The 23,061-nt window shown below is 40.3% G+C and overlaps 1 protein-coding gene across 3 annotated transcripts in view; it reads left to right on the forward strand.

The window, feature by feature from the left end:
* Positions 1-23,061, forward strand: part of DIAPH2 (diaphanous related formin 2) — a 171,055-nt gene that overhangs the window by 16,274 nt on the left and 131,720 nt on the right. For 2 of the 3 annotated variants that reach the window (XM_058814155.1, XM_058814153.1), the window contains 15 exons: positions 2,100-2,276; positions 3,131-3,235; positions 6,739-6,759; positions 10,816-10,955; positions 11,330-11,404; positions 11,486-11,555; positions 12,507-12,643; positions 13,426-13,537; positions 15,807-15,917; positions 17,074-17,192; positions 18,123-18,239; positions 18,783-18,901; positions 19,189-19,253; positions 19,889-19,993; positions 21,515-22,135. In XM_058814155.1, the coding sequence (XP_058670138.1) occupies positions 2,100-2,276; positions 3,131-3,235; positions 6,739-6,759; positions 10,816-10,955; positions 11,330-11,404; positions 11,486-11,555; positions 12,507-12,643; positions 13,426-13,537; positions 15,807-15,917; positions 17,074-17,192; positions 18,123-18,239; positions 18,783-18,901; positions 19,189-19,253; positions 19,889-19,993; positions 21,515-22,135 (2,094 nt within the window). The remainder of the gene's footprint in view (positions 1-2,099; positions 2,277-3,130; positions 3,236-6,738; positions 6,760-10,815; positions 10,956-11,329; positions 11,405-11,485; positions 11,556-12,506; positions 12,644-13,425; positions 13,538-15,806; positions 15,918-17,073; positions 17,193-18,122; positions 18,240-18,782; positions 18,902-19,188; positions 19,254-19,888; positions 19,994-21,514; positions 22,136-23,061) is intronic. The other variant, XM_058814154.1, reaches the window with a different exon arrangement.

The following is a 23,061-nucleotide window of genomic DNA, read 5'->3' on the forward strand; positions in this document are numbered from 1 at the left end:
ATTAAACATTAGATTTCAGAAAGTTGAGTGACTATTCCTAAAGATCTTAATTTTTGGCTTCAGTTGAAGAAGATTAATCATGATTTCTATTTGGAGAAACTTCCTTAAGCACATTTGAAATACTTCAGTAATACTGCGGCTATGTTGAAACTGTTGCTCAACAGCTGAAGTGTTATTTCTTTTGACCTTCTCTTAACCAGTAAATGGGCTGCAGTGCCCCTTCAAAGCTGGTTGCCACATTGAAGTGGAACCGTTTTGGGTAATAACTGCCCACTGAGTGCCAAGGAACAAGTGTGTGCTCAGTAGCACCAGCTTGATAAAGCTGAATTCTTTGAAACTGGTTCCAAATATTTTTTCAGAAAATTTATTTCATTAAAATTACCGCCTTGTATTATATATATACAAAATAAAGCCAGACTGGTTCTTTAGTTAATGATTGTCTGCACATCTGAAATGAGGAAATGGTGCCTGGAAATCACACAGGAGATTTCTTTGTGTCTTTCCAGTGATCTCACCGGTGCAATCTAATTGAACAAATCTGGTGTTAATAAGTTACATTAGAAACAGATGAAGTGTGGTGCAATTGGGTCTTAAATGACTTTTTGTGACCGTTGAATGGTCAATATAAAACTGCATTTCAGGCACTGTCATATCCTTGGCTTTTCACCAGGCTATGCCTTAATTTTAAGTGTAATTTAAAATATTCTAATAAGGTAGAAAATGGATTAAAGTTATGTTCTTGCTTTGTCAAAGACATTAACTGTATCCTTATAGGTATTGTGCTTCTGTCCACAAATATAAAAATATCTAAGGGAGAAAACCTCAAAAAAAATTTCAAAAGAAGTTCAAAGGGAATGCAGCTTATCTAGGGACACTTTCCTTCAGAGATTTAAGGTCATCTCATAGGATTTCAACAATAACAACAAAAATGAATAAACATAAACAAAGCAACAGAAAAATAATCTTTCTTCTCCATACTCCACAGCTCTCACTCTAGTGTCTCCACTCTGGATTCACTAATCTGAAATGAATCAAAACTTTTGCAAACCAAGTCTGTGTCCATCAGACATTTCAGACCTCAGAGAGGTTGTTTTGTTGTAGCCAATATAAATTTTGTTTACAAGTTTTGGAGGAGATGACTGCTCTGAGTGATCCTGGTAACCCTACATAAGCTGCTGTTAGATGAAAGCACATCTTCATAAGGCTGTTGAGTGTCTGAAACAAATACAGGAGTGTTTGTGGATGCAAACAGTTCTTTGAGGAAAATTGCTGTATACATGATGTTCTCAAATTGAACATATATATGTATATATATAAAAATAAAGATATTAAATCAAAAAATTCAGACTTTTTTCAGAATAGAGTTCTATGTTATAAATGCAAAAGAAATGGCCTTATAAGGAAGGTGCTGGTTGTTTCCAACATTAACCCATAACTGAGCATGCCTGCAGCCCAGGAGAGGGGCTTGGTGTCAGCCCTAACCCAGAGCCCTGGCAGTGCCTGGCCGTGTGTTAACCCTGGCGCTGCTGCTGTGGGAGCAACCCTGCACTGCCTTCCTCAAGCTCAGCACTAATGCCACCAGTTCCTCCTCAAAAACTCTTCAAGGGCTTAGGAGCTGTGCTTGGAGCATTAATGCCTCTACCAACTTTATTTTACTTCAGCAGGATGTTTTATAAGCCTGATGAACTTGTGAGTACCTCCTTCCCCACGCTGCCTTTTTCAGTTGTCCTCCAAAGACTTGTAGCCCTTCGGGTGAAGGGACAGTGGACATTACCTTTGTGGTACCATATTTCTTCACTGTCTCAGTAATTAGTAATGGGAGGAAATGAGCTGAAGACTTTGAAATGCTAGGAGTTTCACCTAGCTGGTGCAATTTTGGATCAGTGAGAATTATTTAAATCCCTTTTGCATGTGACTTGTCATGAGTTTACCTTATATGTTATTGTCTTTCTGTGCAAAGTAATCTCTAAAAACACTCAAATATTTACTTACAGTTCAGTTTAACTTTGCTGCTTGAATTAACTAAAAACGTGCCTTGCTGCCATCCAATTGGCTGCTTTTCTCTTTCTATTTCTGCTTAATTTGGGATGTTTTTGCAGCGTGACAGAATCACAAGCTTCAGGAAATCAGCTGTGAAGAAGGAGAAGCCTCTCATTCAGCATCCCATTGACTCCCAGCCTTCCATCAGTGAGATCCCACATGCCCAGGCACTTGTTGATGAGCGCTGCATGAACTTATCAGAGAAAGAAGTTATGGATCTCTTTGAAAAAATGATGGTAAGATGTGGTGTGGGGAGAACTGTCCTGTTCCACTGGGTAGCTCTGCTCTGTTCAGTGGAGCTGTGAATGTCTTTTGAAGGATTGGATAAGTGTTAATTAACTCTTGCTTGATTTGCTTGTTAAGGGATTAGTTTTTAACTTTTCCAAGGAATGGCAATTGAAGCAGACAATGGGTCTGTCTCACACACACTGAAGTTCTGTGACAAGGCTGCTCACCAGCAGTGATTGCAGAGCATTGACTGCTCTGAGGTGCCAGTCTGAAATTCCTTTGACTTTTAATGGCAAGCCTAGTCATGACTGCTAATGACTGCATTGTAGTTAATCAGTTACCGAGTTAAAAGAAGTGTCCTAATAGATTTAATCTAGCAGAGCATTTTGACTTTTAGGCTTGTTTTAAATACATCAGTTGGAACAGTTTCAGCTCTATCCTTTCCACAAGCTACTAATCCATGTAATAACAGCCTTTGATTAGATAGTGCAGGAATGGTGTCCACTGTGATGAGAATTCACTGCAAACACAGGAACATCTCAAGAGTTGACACTTCTGCAACAACTTGAGATGTAGAATTGTTGTGCTTGTCCTCTAGATTTACTGAGCCAAATTTTACAGATGTTAACTCCCTTTGATTCAGTTTAGATTTTGGGTAAGTCTCAAAAACAATGAACACTTGAGGTGACAGATTTAAATGGGAAAATCATGTAGGGCAAAATCAAACACACACAGATAAACAGGAAAAAGTAACTTCTGTTTGTTTGAAAATTAATTGTTTAACAAAAGTAGCTTTAAAAGAACAAAGACTACTGAAAATCCTGAGCTGTGTTCCTGATGTTGTGTGGTGTGGTGTTTTCAGGAGGACATGAACCTGAACGAGGAACGTAAAGCTCCTTTACGAGACAAAGACCTGAGCACCAAACGTGAGATGGTTGTCCAGTACATTTCTGCAACTGCCAAATCCGTAAGTACTCACCTCAGGAAGGAGCCTGGCTTGGAGTCTTGGCCTTTTCAAGCTTGAAACTTGAGGTTTTTTTATCTGGCTTTATCTCAGAGTGATAGGAAAAAATAAATGTGTACTTGCTAGCTCACTTGTGAATGCTTGCAGCTGCATCTGAGCAGTCAGTTTGCATTTGCCTTGCTGGGCAATGTCAAAACTCGGTCCTTTCTTGGAAACCATAAGAAATTGCAAATCCAATAATGTAGAGTCATGGATGGAACCTGAGCATCTTTCTGTGCAATTCATCTTAAGAATTTTTGGTATCCAAAATTTCTTTGTGGTTTCAGTAGCAATGTATGTGCTAGACATTTTTAGTGAAAGGATGGTCTTAAATCCAGTTCCAAATTACATTTTGAATTGAAAAAATGTTTTGACTTTTCACTGATGTTGACTATTCTCTGTAATTTAATTGATTAACTCTTCATATGGAGTTTTTGAAGTCTGTCTTCTTTGCAAGAAGTGTAAGGAAATTGAAGACTGGATACACCAACATTTTTGGGGTATAGAAATAAAATTTCAAGTAGTGAAGAGCTGCAGTTTATTTTCTGCAGCTGAACTTTTGTACTAATTATTTATAAAATACAGCAGCAATGCTTTGTGTGTGTTAAAAGTTGACTATGACGAATATAGAAATTAGTAAAGATTGTGTTGGTGTCTGGCTAAGGAATCTTTAAGCATAGACTCCAAGCAGTACAATTGACTTGTTAACCTTGAAAATCACCTCTGCAGAGTTCAATTTCAAAAATTAAGATGACAATGACATGCAATTATTATGCAAATGCCTTGCCTAAACATTAAAAACTTCAGTGAGGAGAAGTTTGTGTTATAATAGTGATGAAATGGTAATGAAAGTGGTGATTTAAGTTCTGAGAGGAGTGATGTTCCTGCATGAGTTCATCTTAAAGAAAATCCACAGTCCTTAAGTGTGTGCTGGAAGGAATCCAGTGCTTTAAGCACGGTCCAACTAAATGTACAAATTACTGGAGAATTATTCATGCTTAGGCAGTGAATGTTATGAACTATGAACTAGACTGTCTTTGGGAACTGTTAATTATGCTTTGTAAGGTTTTTATCTTCACTTGATGATCAATATTAAATCTGAAATTTTTCTTAGTATGCAGAAATACTTTAGTGAAGCAGTAGAAAGTGGAAGTAGAAATGGAAGTATTTGCATTTTTTCCCAAAATGCAGTTAAACAATGGTGATGTCTGTCATGTACACTGCAATTGAAATGCAGCTGAGTAAGGAAAGCATGGCTACCATTGCATGGCTACTGCTGAAATGTTCATGCATTGCATTGCTCCCCATGTGTGCTGCCGCATGGGAAACGTAACAGAACTGGGAAGACATTTGCCTAAATGTACTAATAATTTAAAACCAAGTCATCCTAAAAGGTCCTCGTACATGAATGTGCACTTTGGGCTTAAGTCAGCACCAGTGTGGCTGTTTTGCACATTGCCAAGTGTTTTTCCTAGAGGAAAAACAACTCATGTTAAAGTTTGTGTGCTTCAGTATGTCCTCCTTGCAATTGAATCACAGCATTTGAATGGAGTCTTCCAGAAATACACATTACCTTTCTGTTGTGTTATCCTAATTTAACTTCTAAATAGCTAGCATCTTGATTGTTAAAAAAAAGAAATTAAAATACAGTGGTTAATTTTAAAATATTGATTGGGATCTTATGGTGGTGCCAAACCTCATTTTCACTTGTGATTTCATCTTCTGTTCAGAGCAACTACTATTCTGCTCAATGAATTCAAGCCCTACTCAATCTTTACTGCATCATGAATTGTCAAACTTTCCTTTCTTCAGGATTGTCTTCCATGAAAATGCTGGTTGCATTCAAAATGATCTGTCTTTAAATTTTCTACCTTTTTCTTTTGTCACAGATAATTATCTGTCTTCCCTTTTTACACTTGGACCTTCTGCTTAGAGCTCACAAAACACATTTAACAGTTGATGTCACTTTTCTTGTGGTTCATTTCATGTTTGTTTTAATTAGGCTTTTGAGCTCCCTCCCTTCATGTGAAAATATCACTCTCATTTTCTGATGTTGTCTTAACCAGATTATTTTCAATTTGGTGCTTCATTTTCTCTGCCTGCGTGCTGTCTGCAGCATGTTGACCATGCTTTTCTGAAACACTTGTCTTCGGAGTTCTGAGAGAGGAACTTTGGGTTTCACTGGGTGAAGAAAGTTCTCCTTGGCCATGGAGGACATGTAGGAGCTGATGAGCTGGATGCTTTCATGGGAAGTGATTTTCTGTGCTTCTCATTCCTTCTCTCACTTGAAGAGAAAGGTTGTTGACCATGGAAATGATACCTGAGAACTGGTGAAGGATTGAGATTCTGTTCCACAAATGACCCTGGTGACATTTTGTGCTGTACTGACTAGTTGAACATTGGTGAGAGGAGAAGATAATAGATTAGGAGAGGAGATTGTCTGCTGATGGCAATCCCTTCTGTGCTTCTAGGGGAAACTTCTTCAGGAAGAGAAGTGTTGATTGTAGAGACTTGCAGTGACTTTTGTTTCTGAAAGAGTCCCTAAAGGAAAAATGGGAGAGAAAAGAGTAGAAAATGAAGCAGGGGGAGGCTGAGCAGAGCAGTGGTGCTCAGAGGAAGGTGGTTGTGCAGTGAGCTGGCAGCCTGCAGCAGGTGAGCTCAGGTGAGCACAGAGGCTGCCCTGCTGGAGCAGATGTCCCTGTGCTCCCAGCATTGTGGGCATTTGTGCAGGGGGGCAGAACAGGGCACAGATGTGCTGCCTGCCTGCACTTTCCCCTGGGGAAAGTCACCTTTTTGTTCATGAATATAGAGAGATGCTGTTCCATGGTAAAGAGGAGATGGCGTTCTGAAAATCACTGTTTAATTATCCATGTAATTAAAAGCATCCATACCGAGCAGTTGAATAAAAATGCCATGTGAGATTTTCTGAAATGCAAGTTGGAGTTATAACTGTAGGCTATGTTTTTGATTACAAAAACTTAATTAAATTCAGTGGTGACATCATCTAAACAGATCAAAAGCTCCATAATAAAAGCAGTTGTTATACATACAAGGAAGTCAGTATGCCATTAGTGTTCTCAGTGTCATATGTAAAGTATCTGACCCGATAATTTTAACAAATGGCATTTTTAATCTTTCAAGATGTAGCTGTCAAGACAGGTATTCAGTTATTTGTAGGCAAATGTGTCAAATACTGAGGATTCAGCAGCAAAACATAAGAATTTGAAATTGATGCTCCTGCTGTAGAGCTCAAACGCAGAGAAGTAGCATTTGAGCTTTTTTCTGTAGAGAAGCTCTAACCCCTAAACAGGTTGATAAAGTAATAAGAGAATGTTACTACTACTAATGATTAAACACTGAAAAATGTGTGTGCAACTACATCCTACTAAGTGCTGTGCTGTGTTTATTTATGTATTATTATTATCTTTTTTACACAATAACCTCTCTTGGCTGACCACTGCATGCAGATAGTCGGAAGTAAAGTTCCGGTGAGTACGAACACGAGAGTTTTGTTTTCTCTTATGAACTTCACTTTTTAGAGATTAGGCTGGAATAGTTTGGACTTTTATCTGGGTTTTAAAAGTTCAGTGGGCACAACTGAATCCTTATTTTATCAAAGTAATTGTCAATCATGTTGATCTTAGCAGAATGAGATCATTGCTTACACTTTTGAGGGATTTCTTCAAGTTTTCAGGAGTCTGTTTCCAAATACTTCGAACTCACTGAGCTCATCTCTTCACTGTGAGCAACAAATACAATTTAAGCTTGTCTTGCCTTTTATTGAAGGCAGACACTTGAAATTTAAAATTGACAATATTTGGCTTACTTCATTCTGTTCTGATGGGGAATTTTTTATGCTCTAATTGTTGTTATTCATAGCTTGTCTTGGAAATGCCAACTTCAGCAGATCAATGTGACAATAAGATTAATTTAGAGGATCCAGGAGGTCAATATGTTTCAGATGAGATCACTGAGAGCATAACTTTTCTCTTATTAAGGACTCATCTACGTTTTATGTTGTTTTGATTGAATTCAAATATTATAGACAAATATTTGGGGTTTCATTTGTTGGAGTGAGTTCAGCAAGTTTTTGCTTCCTATTGTGTGGGATTTTTTGGGAATAATTACATGTGAATTTAAAATAGTGGTTGAAAGCAAAAATTTTCTTTTAAATTATGGATGGACTTTATTTTTGATTACAGCCAGAACAGGCTTTTCAGATACAGTAAGGCTTTCTACTAAGATCATATTCAGTAATTAAATTTTGTAGTAGAAATAGAGAACAATCTATGACTTGAAACTGCCTAATCATCACCTCAGATGTAGTTAGGTTTCTCTCCTACACACTATGTTCTTGTATATTTTTCTCTTGGCTTTGTTTTATTCATAGTGACCTTTAAAGAGACTTTTGTGTTCGCCAGTACTTTTTACTTTTGTGCACACTATTGGTTCTTCCCCTAATTGAGGAGAATATCTTCATTGTGCTTATGTATTTAAAAGTATTTGATTTTTGAGGGGCCAAATTATTAATTTTCCAGCTCAGTGTGTTAAAACCACTGCTGCTGTGTAATTTCCTTTTGGTGTGAATTGGCCTGAACAGCTGCTTTGTGAGATTATTTTATAAAGCAAGCTGATACTCCCACAATGGGTAGAGGAGAAATTCTAACATGTTTTCTTCCCCATGCCTTTGGGTTCAGGGTCTGATAGAGAGCAAGAGCAGCTCTGCATTAAAAGCATGTTTTTGGGCAAATAACTTGCTAAATACTAAATCAGAAATGCTGTGCCTGGTGTATGTCTTTGCATATCATTGCTTGAAGAGCTCTTGCACCTCCGAGTGCCTCCTCCAGGGTTCATCCTTTGGGACCTGTTTGCTGCTGCCAGCACGTGGAGCTGTTCCCTTCAAGATTTACAGATCCACCGTGATCAGGGAGGAATTTTGGGGTGTTCCCATTAGTACTGTTGGGTTGTAGAGATGGCAGAGGTTTCCCCTTCATGGGAACTCGGGAGCTTGAATTTTACATGGGACCCTCAGCACTGGAGGGACTGCTGTGTGGTGCAGGCTCTCATTGGAGCTGGCACCAGGGAATCTTCCTCTGCCTTAATTGTCACACTGAAGGTGATCAGTTGTAAGGGAATTCCTAAGATTTTCATTCTTGAGCATTGGATTAATCTCTGAGCATTCTGATGTGAGACCCAGCCCTCTTCAGTTTCTTTCTACTTCCCTTTTGCTTCCATCTTTATTAGGTGTTCTCCTGTAAACATTTTTCACTGAGACCTTACATCTCCAAGTAAATGGAAAATGTTTGTATCAAAATCTGATTCATATAAAGGCATAGCAATACTTAAAAATAGTATTCCAGTCAAACTCTCTTTGAATAGGGAAATAAAAGAAGTTGCATCTGGTTCAGCATTTGAGTTAGCATGGCTGGAGGTGAGAGTGGATTGAGACTGAGACATTGACTGAGACATTGATTACAAAGTAATCCTGGTAATCTGAAAATTCTCTGAAAGATTTCAAGAATGGCTTTTTATGAGCTGTCTTGAGTGACCATCCATTTTGAAGGAGGAAGAAAATGAGGAAGAGGAGTTGGTTCCTTATTGCTGTGCAGTTAAAGGTGCTTTTTAAAGAACCAATGAAGAAATGTGCCTGTCCTGCAAGCTGTGGGAAAGAGCCTTAGCAGAGCACCGTAGCTGCCAGTTCTTTTTGAATTGCTGATCTATTTTTGAGAGTCATGGGTCTTCTGAAAATAAGGGACTAGGCAGAGCAGAGGTGCTTCACCAATGGCCTGGATGGCACAGAAGGAGGAGGCAGCAGGATCCCACCTTGGTTTAAAAATGAAACAAAGAGCAGCAAAGACTTGAGGTTGCCCCAGTGTGAGCTGGAGTCTCCTGTGGAGCTGGCAGCAGGCTGCAGGGGAAGGGCAAGCTCATCTTTGGGAGGAGCCCCTGCCTTGCGTTCTAGAGAGCTGGTCAGGGTCCAGCTGAACAGGCAGTGGCTGACTTACATTACCATTGCCTCATCTCTGTACATTTTGTGGCTCTCAGCAGCATTTCTGTTCGCTTCTTTTCCATTTGGGGAATGGCTGAAATGACAACGTTTGTGCCCAGTTGGATCTGGACCGTGGAGATGATGTACATTAGTTACACACAAAATCTTCTCTGATTCCCATCCATCCAATGGGATAAAGCTGTTCCTTTTTCCTAATTCTTTACATTATGGTCCTTCAGAGTGATGGTTTTTCTGAATTTTGAAGACTTTTGATGTATTAATCTAATTTACAATCAGCTCCTCTTCCTATAAATATACCCCCCCTCCATTTATTCCTTTTTCTTTTGGTGGAAGAGCATCTCTTTGTTTAGGATGTTGATGGAGACTGATTCTAGTCCCTTTTTATCCTTCTTACTCATCTCTGCCTTGGTCCTTTGATGTGATGCCCAGCTGAAGGTGCTTTGCATGTCAGCAAGGAGCAGCTTCAAAGCTGACACAGTGCAGAGGAGCCTGATGTCTCACTGCAGTCAGTCTGTCCTGGTTTTGTTCTGAATCTGAAAGTGTATTGTGAGCACAGTTCTGGTGTGTGCCTGGAATCTGCCTAGGTCAAAGTCATTATTTTAAATTTAGCCAAGTCATTTTGCCATCAGCCATACTTAGTGTATTTTTGGAAAATGAATGGTAAGAATTTGAAGAGAGCAAAGCAGCAGCTTCATAAGAAGTGGAGCTTTGTGAAAGGGAGACAAAAAATGGAATATTTGTGGTGAAAGTGATACAATGAAAACCAAATGCATATAAATCCTCTTCTAGGACAGGCACTTGATACTGCCTTTGCACCCATGACATCTTTATCAGGCTCTCTTCAACAGACCCTTCAGAGCTAAGGAGCTTTAGGAGCTGCAAATGAATCAAAACCACTCTTCTGAGATAAGCCTGCTGCAACTTGTCAGAGCTGTACAAAAGATTAGTTGCACCTTTTGGAAAAGTGTTTTGTCTTGTTCAAGAGTTTGAATAGTCCAGCTCTAAAAACTGATATTCAGGTATTTAATAGTGAAATACTGTGTAAGTAGTTATTCTTGTGTAGTGGCACTTCAGCAGGAGGTAGCTCTTTGTCAAATCTCTTGTATTATTTTTTTGCAGCAAACAAGATCCTCTAGAGATCTCTATTAGGGGTCAAACAGGAGCTATGGTACAGCAAAAAGTTGGCTCAGGGAGTTGCATGAACTGGGTTTTTTGTGTGTCTCACTTTATGATTGTTTCCAATACACTCTCATTATGTATGTAAATACAGCTGAATGATGAAATTAAATGTTTCTATTCCATTTGTAGTACATGCACTTCTACTCAAAGTGAAAAAGATTCCAGCAAAAATAATTATCCTTGTGATGTAAAACCAAAAGTATTAAACACTGATGACAAATCCAAGTCAAATCAGCTGTCTTGAATACTTGTACTGTGATTTGGAAATTCCTGTGGAAATATTAGTCCTTTATTTTATCATCTGAGCACTGTTTGATCACTGGAACACTCAGCAGCATTCTGCCTTCTGTGCTAGGGGGGACTCAAAAACAGCAAGCACGAATGTACCCTGTCCTCACAAGAGTACATCCATGAGCTGCGGTCTGGAATTTCAGATGAGAAACTTCTTAATTGCCTGGAGTCTTTGAGAGTGTCTCTAACCAGCAACCCAGTCAGGTAAGCAGAGCAATTTCTGCAGGAGTTTTCATCATGCTGTTTTTGCTGAGCAGGAGTTGTGGGCTTTGGGGTTTTTTGGGAAGCAGGGTCATTATGCTAATGCTTGTTGACAGGAGAGCAGTGTTCTCAGCACCCTGATCGGAGCAGTGAAATGCTTGCAGCTGTCTGCAGGATCTCCTCACCTTTCTCTGTGGCTTTCAGCAATTTGTACTTGTTGGAGCTGTTTGCCTTCATGGCTGATCAGATCTTTTGGGAAGTGAGACAAGAGTGGAGCCTGTGAAGGGATGCACAAGCAGAACAGAGATATGGCTTTGCAAGTTCTGCATTTGATTAAGAAATAAGTAAAAGCTTTTTTCTTTGGGTTTTTTTTCCAGCTGGGTTAACAATTTTGGACATGAAGGTCTTGGGCTCCTGTTGGATGCGTTGGAAAAGCTTCTGGACAAGAAACAGTAAGGACCTGGATCATTTGAAGGGAGGGATGGGGAGGTTGTGAGGATTTTCCTTATGTGATTTTCCCCTTTCTTTTCAAGGCAAGAAAGTATTGATAAGAAGAATCAACATAAACTTATCCAGTGCCTCAAAGCATTTATGAACAATAAAGTATGTATTATTTTAAATTCACATATTTTATCATGTTTGGGTTTGAGTTCAACATGTATATAACATGGTAAATGTTGGAGAGGGGAGGAGAGCTTGTCTATCCAGTGCTTAACTCTTTGGGAATGTAGGTCTTAAACTTAGTGTAACTTCTGTTGAGAGTCTTCCTCATGAACCTTTCTGCATTTTTTCTTAGTTTTGTTAAATTATTGATTTGTGGAAGTAAAATATTTCATAAAGAGAGGATGATAGTATAAATTTAAGGTAAGTAAATTTGGAAGTTAATTACTTGGAAACTTAAAAAAAAGCTTTCCAAGTTCAGATTTCAATACTTGTTTGTTAATATAATGTACTTTCTACCTGATTTAAATTGAGTAGGATTTGATATCTTTTTAGCTGCAGTTTTTAAGTTGATAGGTCATGGGTAAAGGGTTAGGTTAAGTTGTATCTGATTTGTTTCTAATACAGGTTACTCAGGTTAACAGACTGAGTACCTTCTAGAAGCTGATGTGTGAAACTTGTAATTTTATTTTATTCATAGCAAAATCTGAAGTCTTATATTTGTGTATCTTCTCCAGCAAATAAAACTGCGTAAAAGTTACTTATAATTATTTTTGCTCAGTTTAGAAATGAAAGGGAGAAAAGCAGAGTTTTCATACTTCAGAGGTGTTCCAGTTATAGACATAAAATAAAACCTGACTTGTTTCTTGGTGGGGATTGATTTTACAAGGTCCTGAGGAGCTGAATCTCTATCAGGAGAATGCCTCAAATGCGTTCTGGGGACCCTGACCTGTGTCCCCAAGCAGTGAGGGCCAGGGGTTCATGGGGTTTTGGTGAGGTGCTGCCAAACCCCTCTGGGAGGGAGGAGCTGGGACAATCCCTCAGGATCTCAAGTTGGGGATGAATTTCCAAGCAAGCACAACCTTTTCACCAAGAGCTTTTTGTTTCTGCCAGTACGGTTTGCAAAGGATCCTAGGAGATGAAAGGAGCCTCTTGCTGCTGTCAAGAGCAATTGATCCAAAGCAACCCCACATGATGACTGAGACAGTGAAAATCCTTTCTGCTATCTGCATTGTTGGGGAGGAAAACATGTAAGTCAGATATTGAAGCTTTTTTGGTGCTTATGAGTTGTTAATTTGGACACAGGTGAGAAAACTTGTCAATGAAACAAATGTAACCTGACAAGTGTTTAATGTGGTTTAAAATTAAAGAGACTTCACCTGTTGTGTTGCCCTAATTCAGTATTAAATCAGAGAAAAGCAAATGAGCAGAGACCTACGCAGTGTGGCTGAAGTGGAAGGTGTGAAAGGACAAATCACCTCTACCACAGGAACCAGGAGTTTCCGTTTACAGATTTACAGCTGGGCTTTGGAACAGTTCAACTTGGAGTTATTTAGCACTTGCCCATGAGATTTTTAAAACAAAGATGATCACTTGGCATATGTTTGCTGTAAATTTCCCACTGTGTTTATTTACTGAAGGTTAAAATGGGCAAACTTCATGTCTTCTATGCAATAAATGGATTAAAACATTCTGATTCCTGAAAGGACAGTTTATTAGAATTTCCAGATGTAAAACATGTCCACTGTTATCAAGTGCACAGTTTGCGAAGGGAGGGATTTTTTCCTCTCATTGGTTGTTTCATTGCTGAAATAATAATAGAGAGATTTAGTCTCCCCTTTTTTCTATTTCAACATTAACCTTGTAGACATTTATAACACTTGTTCTTGAGTTGTTTTCAGCTTCTGTAGATGAGTGCATTTAAACTCTGTGAGTGCACTAAGCCTTGAGTCGTGTGAGCATTGAGCTCAGTATGTTGGAAATGAGAGAGCTGGCTGTGCTGAGCTCTCCTGACAGTCTGCCTCTCTCTTAGGCTGGACAAGCTTTTAGGTGCTATAACCACTGCTGCTGAGAGGCACAACAGGGAGGAACGCTTCTCCCAGATCGTGGAGGGCCTGGAGAACCACGAGTTCATCCAGCTGCAGGTGAGTCTGTGTGTGTGTGTGCTTCAGGGAAAGGCTGAGCACTGTCTATGGCCTGGGGAGCTGTGATTCACACACATCTTCTAGTGCTGTTCATCAGTAAAAGAGGAGAAATAAATACAACTGGCCTACTGGTACTGGATTTTCTACTTGTTAGCTGGTGAGAGGCCAAGGAACTCACTTCCTGTCCCAAAAATAGGATTAAGAAATCTTGATCTTATGAAGAGAGGAATTGGTGATAGTTCTTTCCTTGGATGCCAGGTGTAATGTTCAGGTAATAAATCTGGCCTAGTGCTGGTACTTTAGGCAGCAGTACCTGTGGCCTTTAAATATTCAGATTTATGCTAATTACGGCAGGGTTAGCATGGGGTGTGCCCATTTTTGGCAGGGTCCCTTTTGGGATGAGTGAAGTGCAGCAGGATATTATTGGTACTTTTGTCAACAAGGACTCTGCATTCCTGCTGTGTGTGCTCAATGTGTGCCTTTCACCAGCCACAGTGCCTCTCTGAGGGTGAGGTGAACCTACTGAGCTTTCAAAATTATTTTAATTAAGTAATCTGTGCCAGTGGTTGTTACTGTCATGACTTAGATCATGTTCATTGCTGCTTGTCCATGGATAGAGATAAATATTTTATGTTTACCAGAGTTTTGGTTGGCATTAAGATGTGAGCTTTTTTTAGTTGGGATTGGTTGGGTTTTTTTGTTACTGCCATTTTTGCATAGAGGCCAAGTGGCTGAATATCCTAATAAGGGATAACTTTGACTTATGGCCTTCTCATTGCACAGTAGTTATGCACATTTTGTACAAAAATTTATTTTTCAGCTACCTTGGCTGAAAGATATGGGAAAATACAGGCAGGGCAGGTATCCTTGGGATGCCTTTTTCCAGTCTTGGCTCAAATCCACATCAGCTGCAGCTGCCTTAATGCTGTGTTTACCATCAGCACCTCTTGTTTCAGAGCTGATGAGTTAATGATGGCCAATAAGCGTCTATAAATGATGTTCTAATCTTAATAGTGCTATCGCTGGAGAATCCATTCTGGAGTTGTCTCCCACTCCATGACCTTGTTGATTTAAGGCAAACAACAGCCACCATCCCCCACTGCTGCCAGCTCCCCTCCCCAAGCTCACTGCTACCCCAGTGAAGGCACCATTGCAAGACTCATTACCGTGGTTCTGACAAAATCCTTCTTTGCTGGGAATGTATTAGCACAAGCCATTAAGGCAGAGTCTCTCTGGCAGGAGCAATCAGAGCAGATGGCACCTCTTCTCTCTATTAATTTCAGATTGGACATGTGCTTTGGCTTGTTAAGTCATGTCATAGTAGTAAAATAACAAGAATCATTCAAGCAAGCATGATGATACTGCATTATCTGAAGATGCAGCTCTATCAAGAGAGTGCCTTTGAAAGGGTGTTTTAATAGAAATTTGAGACTCCATAAGGTGTTCTATTAAAGCTAAATAGTGAATGTAATTAAAACAGAAAGGTGCTTTTTATCTGATTTTTTTTCCTCTGCAGCTATTGATTTTTTTTGTCCTACTCTGAAGCTACTTCTATTTGCAGTTAACGTCTTTTACCAAACTTGCTATTTCCCTTGAGTCCCATTTTAGTCTTTTAAAGTGGATCAGCACTTTTGGTGTTGTGTTGTTGTCTACCTGTTTTCAAATAAATCAATTAAAGTGCACAGCTGTTCAATTAAAGCATTAGCCACTACCCTGAGACCAGGCATTTTGCACAAGGGCTCTGCAGGAATGGAAAAAACACCTGGTGATGTGGCTAATTTGGGTATGGGTGTTTGTTGGGTGGGTTTTAAGATGTTAGTTATTGTAGAAACAGTTTGCTTTCAGACTGGTGAATGCTGAGGAGAAACAAAGGGAGGCACAATGGGAAACTTCAGTTTGGGAATAACTAGGGCATGATTTTAGGGTGGGGGGCCCCTGGAAGTGTCCCAGGCCACATTGGACAGGGCTTGGGACACCCTGGGACAGTGGAAGGGGTCCCTGCCATGGCAGGGGTGGCACTGGGTGGGCTTTGAGGTCCCTTCCAGCTCAAACCAGTCAATGACATTACTCTGTAATGATCATTCATGTGGTACTCCTTTGATACAGTGGAAGCATCCTGATATGGAAACAGAGAAAATTTGATGGTGCTAAAATAAACCCAAGTGTTGCATGTGTGCTGCATAAGAAATAATTTCCGTCTTTTTGGTTTTATAAATCAACTGAAGCAGTGACTGAAGTATTGATTTCCATTCTGTGTTTCTGATTGCAGGTGGCATGTATGCAGCTCATCAATGCCCTTGTTACATCTCCTGAGGACCTTGACTTCAGGATACACTTGAGAAATGAGTTTTTACGTTGTGGCCTGAAGAAAATATTGCCTGTGAGTGCCTTGTATGCAGGAGTTGGTCACTGTCCACCGTGAATGCTGCAGATAACCAAACTGTTTAACCAGGACAGCAGATGGGAAGGATTTGGGGGAGCAGAGGGTCAGATTATCAGCCCAAATCTGCTTCAGCCTGCAGAGTTACAAATTCAGATTCCCATGAGCTGCAAAATAGTAGTTGAAACAAGTCAATATATTAGAAATTAATTGAGGGTAGCCAAATGCTGCATAATGAGCTCAAAGCACATGCAGTCAATGTGAATCTGGCTGTGGAACCAATCTTGGATTAACTTTCTTTGTATGTGCTGTTCCTGTTGTTTTCTGTGAAATCTGGTTTTCTTTTATCTGCCTGCTGAGAATGCATTGGGACATGTTAAAGAAAAATCAAATCAGAAATTGATTCTGAGGCTGCATGTCTGTCTTCATGCAGCTGCACAGACAGGAATATTTCTGACTTGGGTGAGATTTGTATCTCTTAGCCAAGAAACCATTCTGATGCTTGCATCAAAAATAGGTGTACTTAAGGTATTCATCACTTAGAAAAGAGAGAAAAACTGGAGTACCTGCTTATATTTGTCTGAAACAATTTATTCTGCTATGACTTTTAAGGTGAGAAATTTCAAATTGTCCATTTGTCAGAAACAAAAACTTCCATTTTTGGCTCATTCAGCCTTGAGACACTTTCTGATGTGTGATGTTATTTTTTCTTAGGGATATTTTTAGGTTTATATCATGTAGATAGATTAATATGATCTAGTGACTTTATTTGCTGTGGAACATCTGAACAAATCTTTTTACACTTGTTTAAACTTCTTAACCTCATGCCAATTAATGTTTTGAAATATACCTATTGTGGTTTTGTAATGGAATTTTGACATTAACAAACAGGAACTGCTGTGTCCCATTAAGAGAAATGGATTCAATTGGAAGTTTTTTTGGTTGTTCTGTAGCCCATACCTGCTCTGTGAGTTGATGTTTTGCCCTTAGTTTTTCTCAGTTGAATCATTATAATAAAAAAGCCCAGGTACTGAATTGAATCTTGTTGCTGTTCTAAAGGTTGATGTCTTACATTTCATCGCAGTGCAGTCCTTCAAGGGGGGAATTTTTGCTTTAAAAAAGGGAAAATTAAGATATACTTTACCTTGAAAAACAGGCCTTGAAAGATAAGGAAAATGAAGAGCTTGATATTCAGCTGAGGGTGTTTGATGAGAACAAAGATGAAGACCACTTTGAACTGTCACATCGTCTCAATGACATCAAAGCTGAAATGGAATATCCTTTAAGGAAATGCTGTTCTAACTTGTGTTGTTTCAGAACTTTATTAAATGGAAATTACAGTGCTCTATGTGCAGGTTATTTGTCTCAGTTGTATGTCTTACCAGGGGCTTTGTCAAGCAGATTTCTCTCCAGTTGCTTTTTTTGTTGGAAAATATTTGGATAATTAGTGCTTAAATTTGCATGTCAAATGTAAGTCATTGGGAACTGAATTAATTTTTCAAAAATAACATTTATTAAGCTAAACTCTGTCTCATAATACATCAAGAGATAAAATTATACCCGTGGAAGATCATAAGTTTGAAGAAAAATGAGTTTTGATAGTAAAAGGAACAAAATTTCTTGTAGGTTCTGAAGCACTACAGATGTGTGCCTTTTCTAGCTGTGAAGGAGCAGGAAATTTCAAGTTCCCTAAGTTCAGAACGGCTGCTTGCAGGTTTTAGGAGGAAGCAGGGGGAGGTAGAGGCAATCAGTGGGAGGACTGTAAAATGCCCTGCAATGTTGTTGCTGTGCAGAACAGGTCATTACAAACAGGGGTCATCTCTAGGAAATGACAAAGATTGCCCAGTGTGTGTTGGCCAACAGCCTGGCTGAGCTCAGAGTGGGAACAAAGCTTTGTGTGAAATGTTTTTACAGGATTCTAAAACATGAAGTCTATATCTGATTGTTCTGATTTAATAATGAAACATTTCCTAATTGATAAACAGGGCACAGAAATTCTGTGCGCAGTCTTAGTGAGAAATAGTATTTGCTGCTAAGGATAGGAGCTCAAAGTGTGGAGGGGTTTTGCTTGAAAAATAAGGGAACTGTCTGGGGAGCTGTGTTTGGGTGGGGTGGCTGTTCTGACTGCAGTGGGGTTTTTTGGGATTTTGTTTGTTATTAAAATTGTTTTTTTAAATAGTGCTTTTTTCTTAACAATGCTTGCACTGATGTGAGCGAAGTATTTCACCTGCTGTACAATATGGTGAAAGATACTTCTTCTGAAAATTACTTCCTGTCAATTCTCCAGCATTTCCTGCTGATCAGGAACGATTACTATGTCCGGTGAGTGCAGCTGCCAGGCTGGGCTTTTGGGGGGAGCAGGGGCAAGAAGAGAAATGAAGACCCTGCTAAACTGAGGCAGCTCATGCCTACAGAGCCACTCTTTGAGGCTGATGTGTTGTTTTCCTTTTTGTTCCATGTTAGTATTAAAAAGGTCTTGGTAAATATAATTGTGTTTATTTCAAAGACTTGAAGCTTAGTCTAACACCCTCATCCCAAAAACCTCTTATTTGTTGGGTACTTTTTCTTTATTCAAGTTTGATATATTCATTGCTTCAAAGAACATGGAAGTTGTGCAACTGAGAATTGAAAATACTCCCTTGTGCCTTGAATCTCCTCTTTTCAGTGTGAACTTCTCTTATGTGCAGCTCAGTGTCATAGCAAGGTCGAGGCATCCCATCCAAAATATTTACAAATAACAGTTTGAACTTGGTGCTTCTTCTGGCACCTGTAGAACTCAGATATTAGGAGTTAGTTGCCCCCTTTCCCCAACTGCAGAAAGTCTTGTTCATGTTCTTACTGTCTTGTAAATGTTTCCTGTTTCAGACCTCAGTATTACAAGATCATAGAAGAATGTGTGTCTCAGATAGTGCTGCACTGCAGTGGCATGGACCCAGATTTTAAATACAGAGGAAGGATGGACATCAATTTTACACATCTTGTTGGTTTGTACTCTTTGAGCAGTTTGACCTTGTTTTTCTTTGTATTCTTCTGTTTAGACTTGCACTGGCTGGGAATTTTGTCATATTCTGGAAATATGCATGTAAGCTACAGGTGTGCTGGTGGAGTACCAGCCCAAATGCTGTACCCTTTAATGAAATGAGACAGGGTCAGAAAAATAAATGCCTGTTGCTTTTGTGTCATGGGCTTACAGGGAAATGATGGCTGGAAGCACCTCAGAGCTGTGATGTGTGTGACTTGATTTGTGTGTGGTATTTTATTTAAATTCTAGATGCCTGTGTGGACAAGGCTAAAGTAGAAGAGAGTGAAAAGAAAGCAGCAGAATTTTCCAGGAAGGTAAGTCCTGCTCATGGTGTGGAACAGAATCACGACAGGAACACAATCAGCTTGTTTCTCAGCTGAAAGTGGGAAATAGTGACTCTCACAATTCCACTTGTTGGTCTCCTGTCCTGAAAGAATCATAATTAAATAACTTAAGTATGGGTATAAGCTTAAAGAAATGAATAAATGTGCTATTTTAGCTGCAGTAGTACTGAAGTTCTGGTATTATGGAGGTGTGTATTGAAATAATTCCAAATTTTGGTGTTTTTTGCTGCTCTGGTCTAAGTAGGCATTTTCAGCCAAACGGCAAAACATGTTCTTGAACATGATGATTGCTGGTTTAATTTTTAATGAATTTAAGCTGGGTGCAATAGATGTGTACTTGAGTTTGGTTTGAGAAGTCTGCAGTGTTCTCTTGGAGGGAAGAACCTGATCTGAGTAGCTGGGTCTGGGTGGCTCTCTGTCATTGACTTGTTGATGGAAAAAATTTTGGTGCTAAAAGTGAACATGTTAGAGAGAAAAATGCTGCTAAAAGGATTAAAATTGCATAATTGCTGCAGCTCTGATGTTGTTCAAAGAATTCTTGCCAGTGTAGGCTCTGGTGTGGCCATAACTGGACTAACTCTGCTGTGCTGGTTAAATCTTGACAGTTTGATGAAGAGTTCACAGCTCGGCAAGAGGCACAAGCAGAGCTGCAGAAACGAGAGGAGAAAATCAAAGAACTTGAATCAGAAGTCAAACAGCTCCGGACCCAGGTAATAAAATAATGTCACATTAAGTTCCACAGCTGAGTGAGTTTTTTTTGGTGGAGGAGTTGAGAAGAAATTGCCCCAGAGTAACTTGTCTGTCTGGAGTTTGGAATGTCTGGTAAAGGTGCACTGATTTGTTTGGCAGCCAGCATAAGTTACTAAGGATAGTTAATCTTGCATCCAGTCTGTTTTTTTTTTTTATGCAGGTATTTGTTTAGCTTTCACATTGCTCCTTCTGTGTGTGTTGCAGAAATTTTTGTTTTGGAAGTGTTTATTTTTAAAGGCTTTTGGTTTTATATGTAGTTTTTACTCTTACAGTTTTTATATAAAGCCTTTTTTATTTTTTACACCAGCTTTATGATTTAGACAGGTCATTTATACCTTTTGGGAACTAACAGATATTATAATTTAGTGCTTTTGCCTCAGTCTGGCTTATTTTCTTCTCCTTCAATGCTAGACAAGGTCTGCCTTTTTGTCTTTGTTTTCTGCCTTAAAGCCTGTGATCTCACTTCCTACTTGGGCACTAAGGTGGAGACTCAAACACTCCTGTTCTTACTTCCTTCTTGCCAATTTTTGTGTTTGTTACAAATTCCTACAAGCCAGTGTTCCACTGAAATGTGATAAATGTTTTAATGAGTTCTCCAGCAATTGTTGCATTATAACTTGTGAGCAAAGAAACACATTGTGCCTTGTGCAAAATAAAAAATGTACTTTTAGTCTAATTAATTGTTAATCCTGTGTTATTGATTCTAACACAGTTCAGATTATCCAGACATGTCAGGGCATTCACAGTAATGCTGACCACTGGTTAATTAACCATGTAATTCTGGGATCTGTTCCCTTTTCTGGTGTTATGCTCCCCACAGAATTTGATGACACTTATTTTTAGCTGCACTCACCCCTCTGATGGTTTGACATGCTGCTGTTTCTCTTCCTTATTAATTAGTACGAACTTATTAGAATGGATATTGTGATGGCTCTTTCTTCCTCTCACCAAAGAAGCACCCTCAGACAGGTCCAAAAGACAGCAGGACAGGTTGTTGCACACCCTTCACCCCTCCAGATGTCAGAGTAGCTCTGAACAACTGTGGCCTCTTCCACTGCACCAGCTGCTCCACCCATTGCTGGGGAAGCTCTCCCAGCAGCAGATGAGTGTTGTTAAAATTCACCATGGGTATTCTCATCTCTGCTGCCCCAGCTTGCCGGGGTGTCCTAAGTGGGATAAATGTTTTGTGCGTTGGTAAGAAATAAAATGCTGTTCTGTTCACTTAAATGTTACTGCTACTATTAAATTTTCTTTAAAATTGAAACAATTTGTTTTGATAAAAATGCTAGGTTATTCAGTTTACTTGGCAGCTTTATGGTACGTGGGATAATCTATTGTTATTGTTTCTCATTTAAATAGGAGAACAGTTGCATTTCTCACTTTCTTGAGATGCAGTTGGCTAAAAACCATCCTGGTAGGTTCAGCTTCATATCAAACTGCCTGGTGTCACTGATGAAGGGAATTCCTCTGTTCTGTTCCAGGGTCCAGGCCTGACAGAAGCCCCAGCAATACCAGCCCACCCAAGTGAGAACGTCCCACCATCTCCAGCGCCCTCACTCCCTGGTGGAGCCATCCCTCCTCCTCCTCCCCTCCCTGGTGCAGGAACGATTCCTCCTCCATTGCCTGGTGGAGTAACAATTCCTCCACCCCCTCCCCTGCCTGGTGGAGTAACAATTCCTCCACCCCCTCCCCTGCCAGGTGGAGCAACAATTCCCCCACCCCCTCCCCTGCCAGGCGGAGCAACAATCCCTCCTCCTCCTCCCTTACCTGGTGCATCCCTTCCTCCCCCTCCCCTGCCCGGTGCAGCCATCCCAGCTCCCCCTCCCCTGCCGGGTGTGCCCCCCGCGCCCCCTCTGCCCGGGGGAGCAGGGCCTCCTCCTCCTCCCCCTCTGCCTGGAGGGGCAGGGCTGCCTCCTCCTCCTCCTCCTCTGCCCGGGGGAGCGATCCCTCCCCCGCCGCCTTTCGGGGGGCCCCCAATGCCTCCCCCCCTGGGAGGGGCCCCCTTTGCCCCCTTCCCGATGGTGCCGGCGCTGCCCCACGGGATGAAGGAGAAGAAGAAGTATAAGCTGGAAGTGTCCATGAAGAGAATCAACTGGTCGAAGGTATGCCTGAGGCGCGGGAAGATGATGTTCCTTCCTCTCCTGCACTGCACTGATAGGCTTGGTACCACGTTGTGATGTTTTAAATCTCATTCATCTTGGCAGAGCTCATTGTGGTGCCCAGTGCCCCAGGAAGGCAGCTAACCCCAGTCATTGTTGGTACCAAGTGTCTCAGGGAGTCAGTTTAATTCCAGTCATTGTGCCCAGTGCCCCAGGAAGGCAGCTTACCCCAGTCATTGTTGGTACCAAGTGTCTCGGGGAGTCAGTTTAATTCCAGTCATTGTGGTGCCCAGTGTCCCAGGAAGGCAGTTTACCCCAGTCATTGTGGTGCCCAGTGTCTCCGGGAGTCAGTTTAATTCCAGTCATTGTGGTGCCCAGTGTCCCAGGAAGGCAGCTTACTTCCAGTGCCTTGTCTCAGCTGCAGTGAACATCCCTCAAGCTGTATAAAAATATACCTCTATCTTCAAACTGTTTTAAAGCGGCTTTCACACGTACCTAGCAAAGCAAACCAACTGAAGCTTTTTAAATTCGTGATGTTTGGTGTTGCTGTGAGTTCAGGAATTGCTGATATCAGGTCTTAGTGTTACTTGTTGATTATTTATCCCAGGTATTTATTGTTCTCAGTGATGTGCTGGAGCAGGGCTGTGGCCACTGGGAGGAGCCATGGGGCTGCTCAAGGGAAGGGTTTGGGCATCATGAGCTTCCAGTGGCTTAGCTTGATTGTATTTAATCACATTTCATTTTTAAAATCATCTTAGAATCGAAGCATTACTTGAGCAGTAAAGTTCAAGCACAATCTGATTTGCAGGTGAACCCTTATATCAGTTCCCAGTTATTCCTTGGCTCTCAGTATATCCAGTCCCTCTAACAGGAGAAGTTACACAAAAATCCAGGTGTGTGCTGGGTTGTGATGTTTAAAAACCCCTTTT

Source organism: Ammospiza caudacuta, chromosome 14 (genome assembly GCF_027887145.1).
Source record: "Ammospiza caudacuta isolate bAmmCau1 chromosome 14, bAmmCau1.pri, whole genome shotgun sequence".
Classification (NCBI taxonomy): domain Eukaryota; kingdom Metazoa; phylum Chordata; class Aves; order Passeriformes; family Passerellidae; genus Ammospiza; species Ammospiza caudacuta.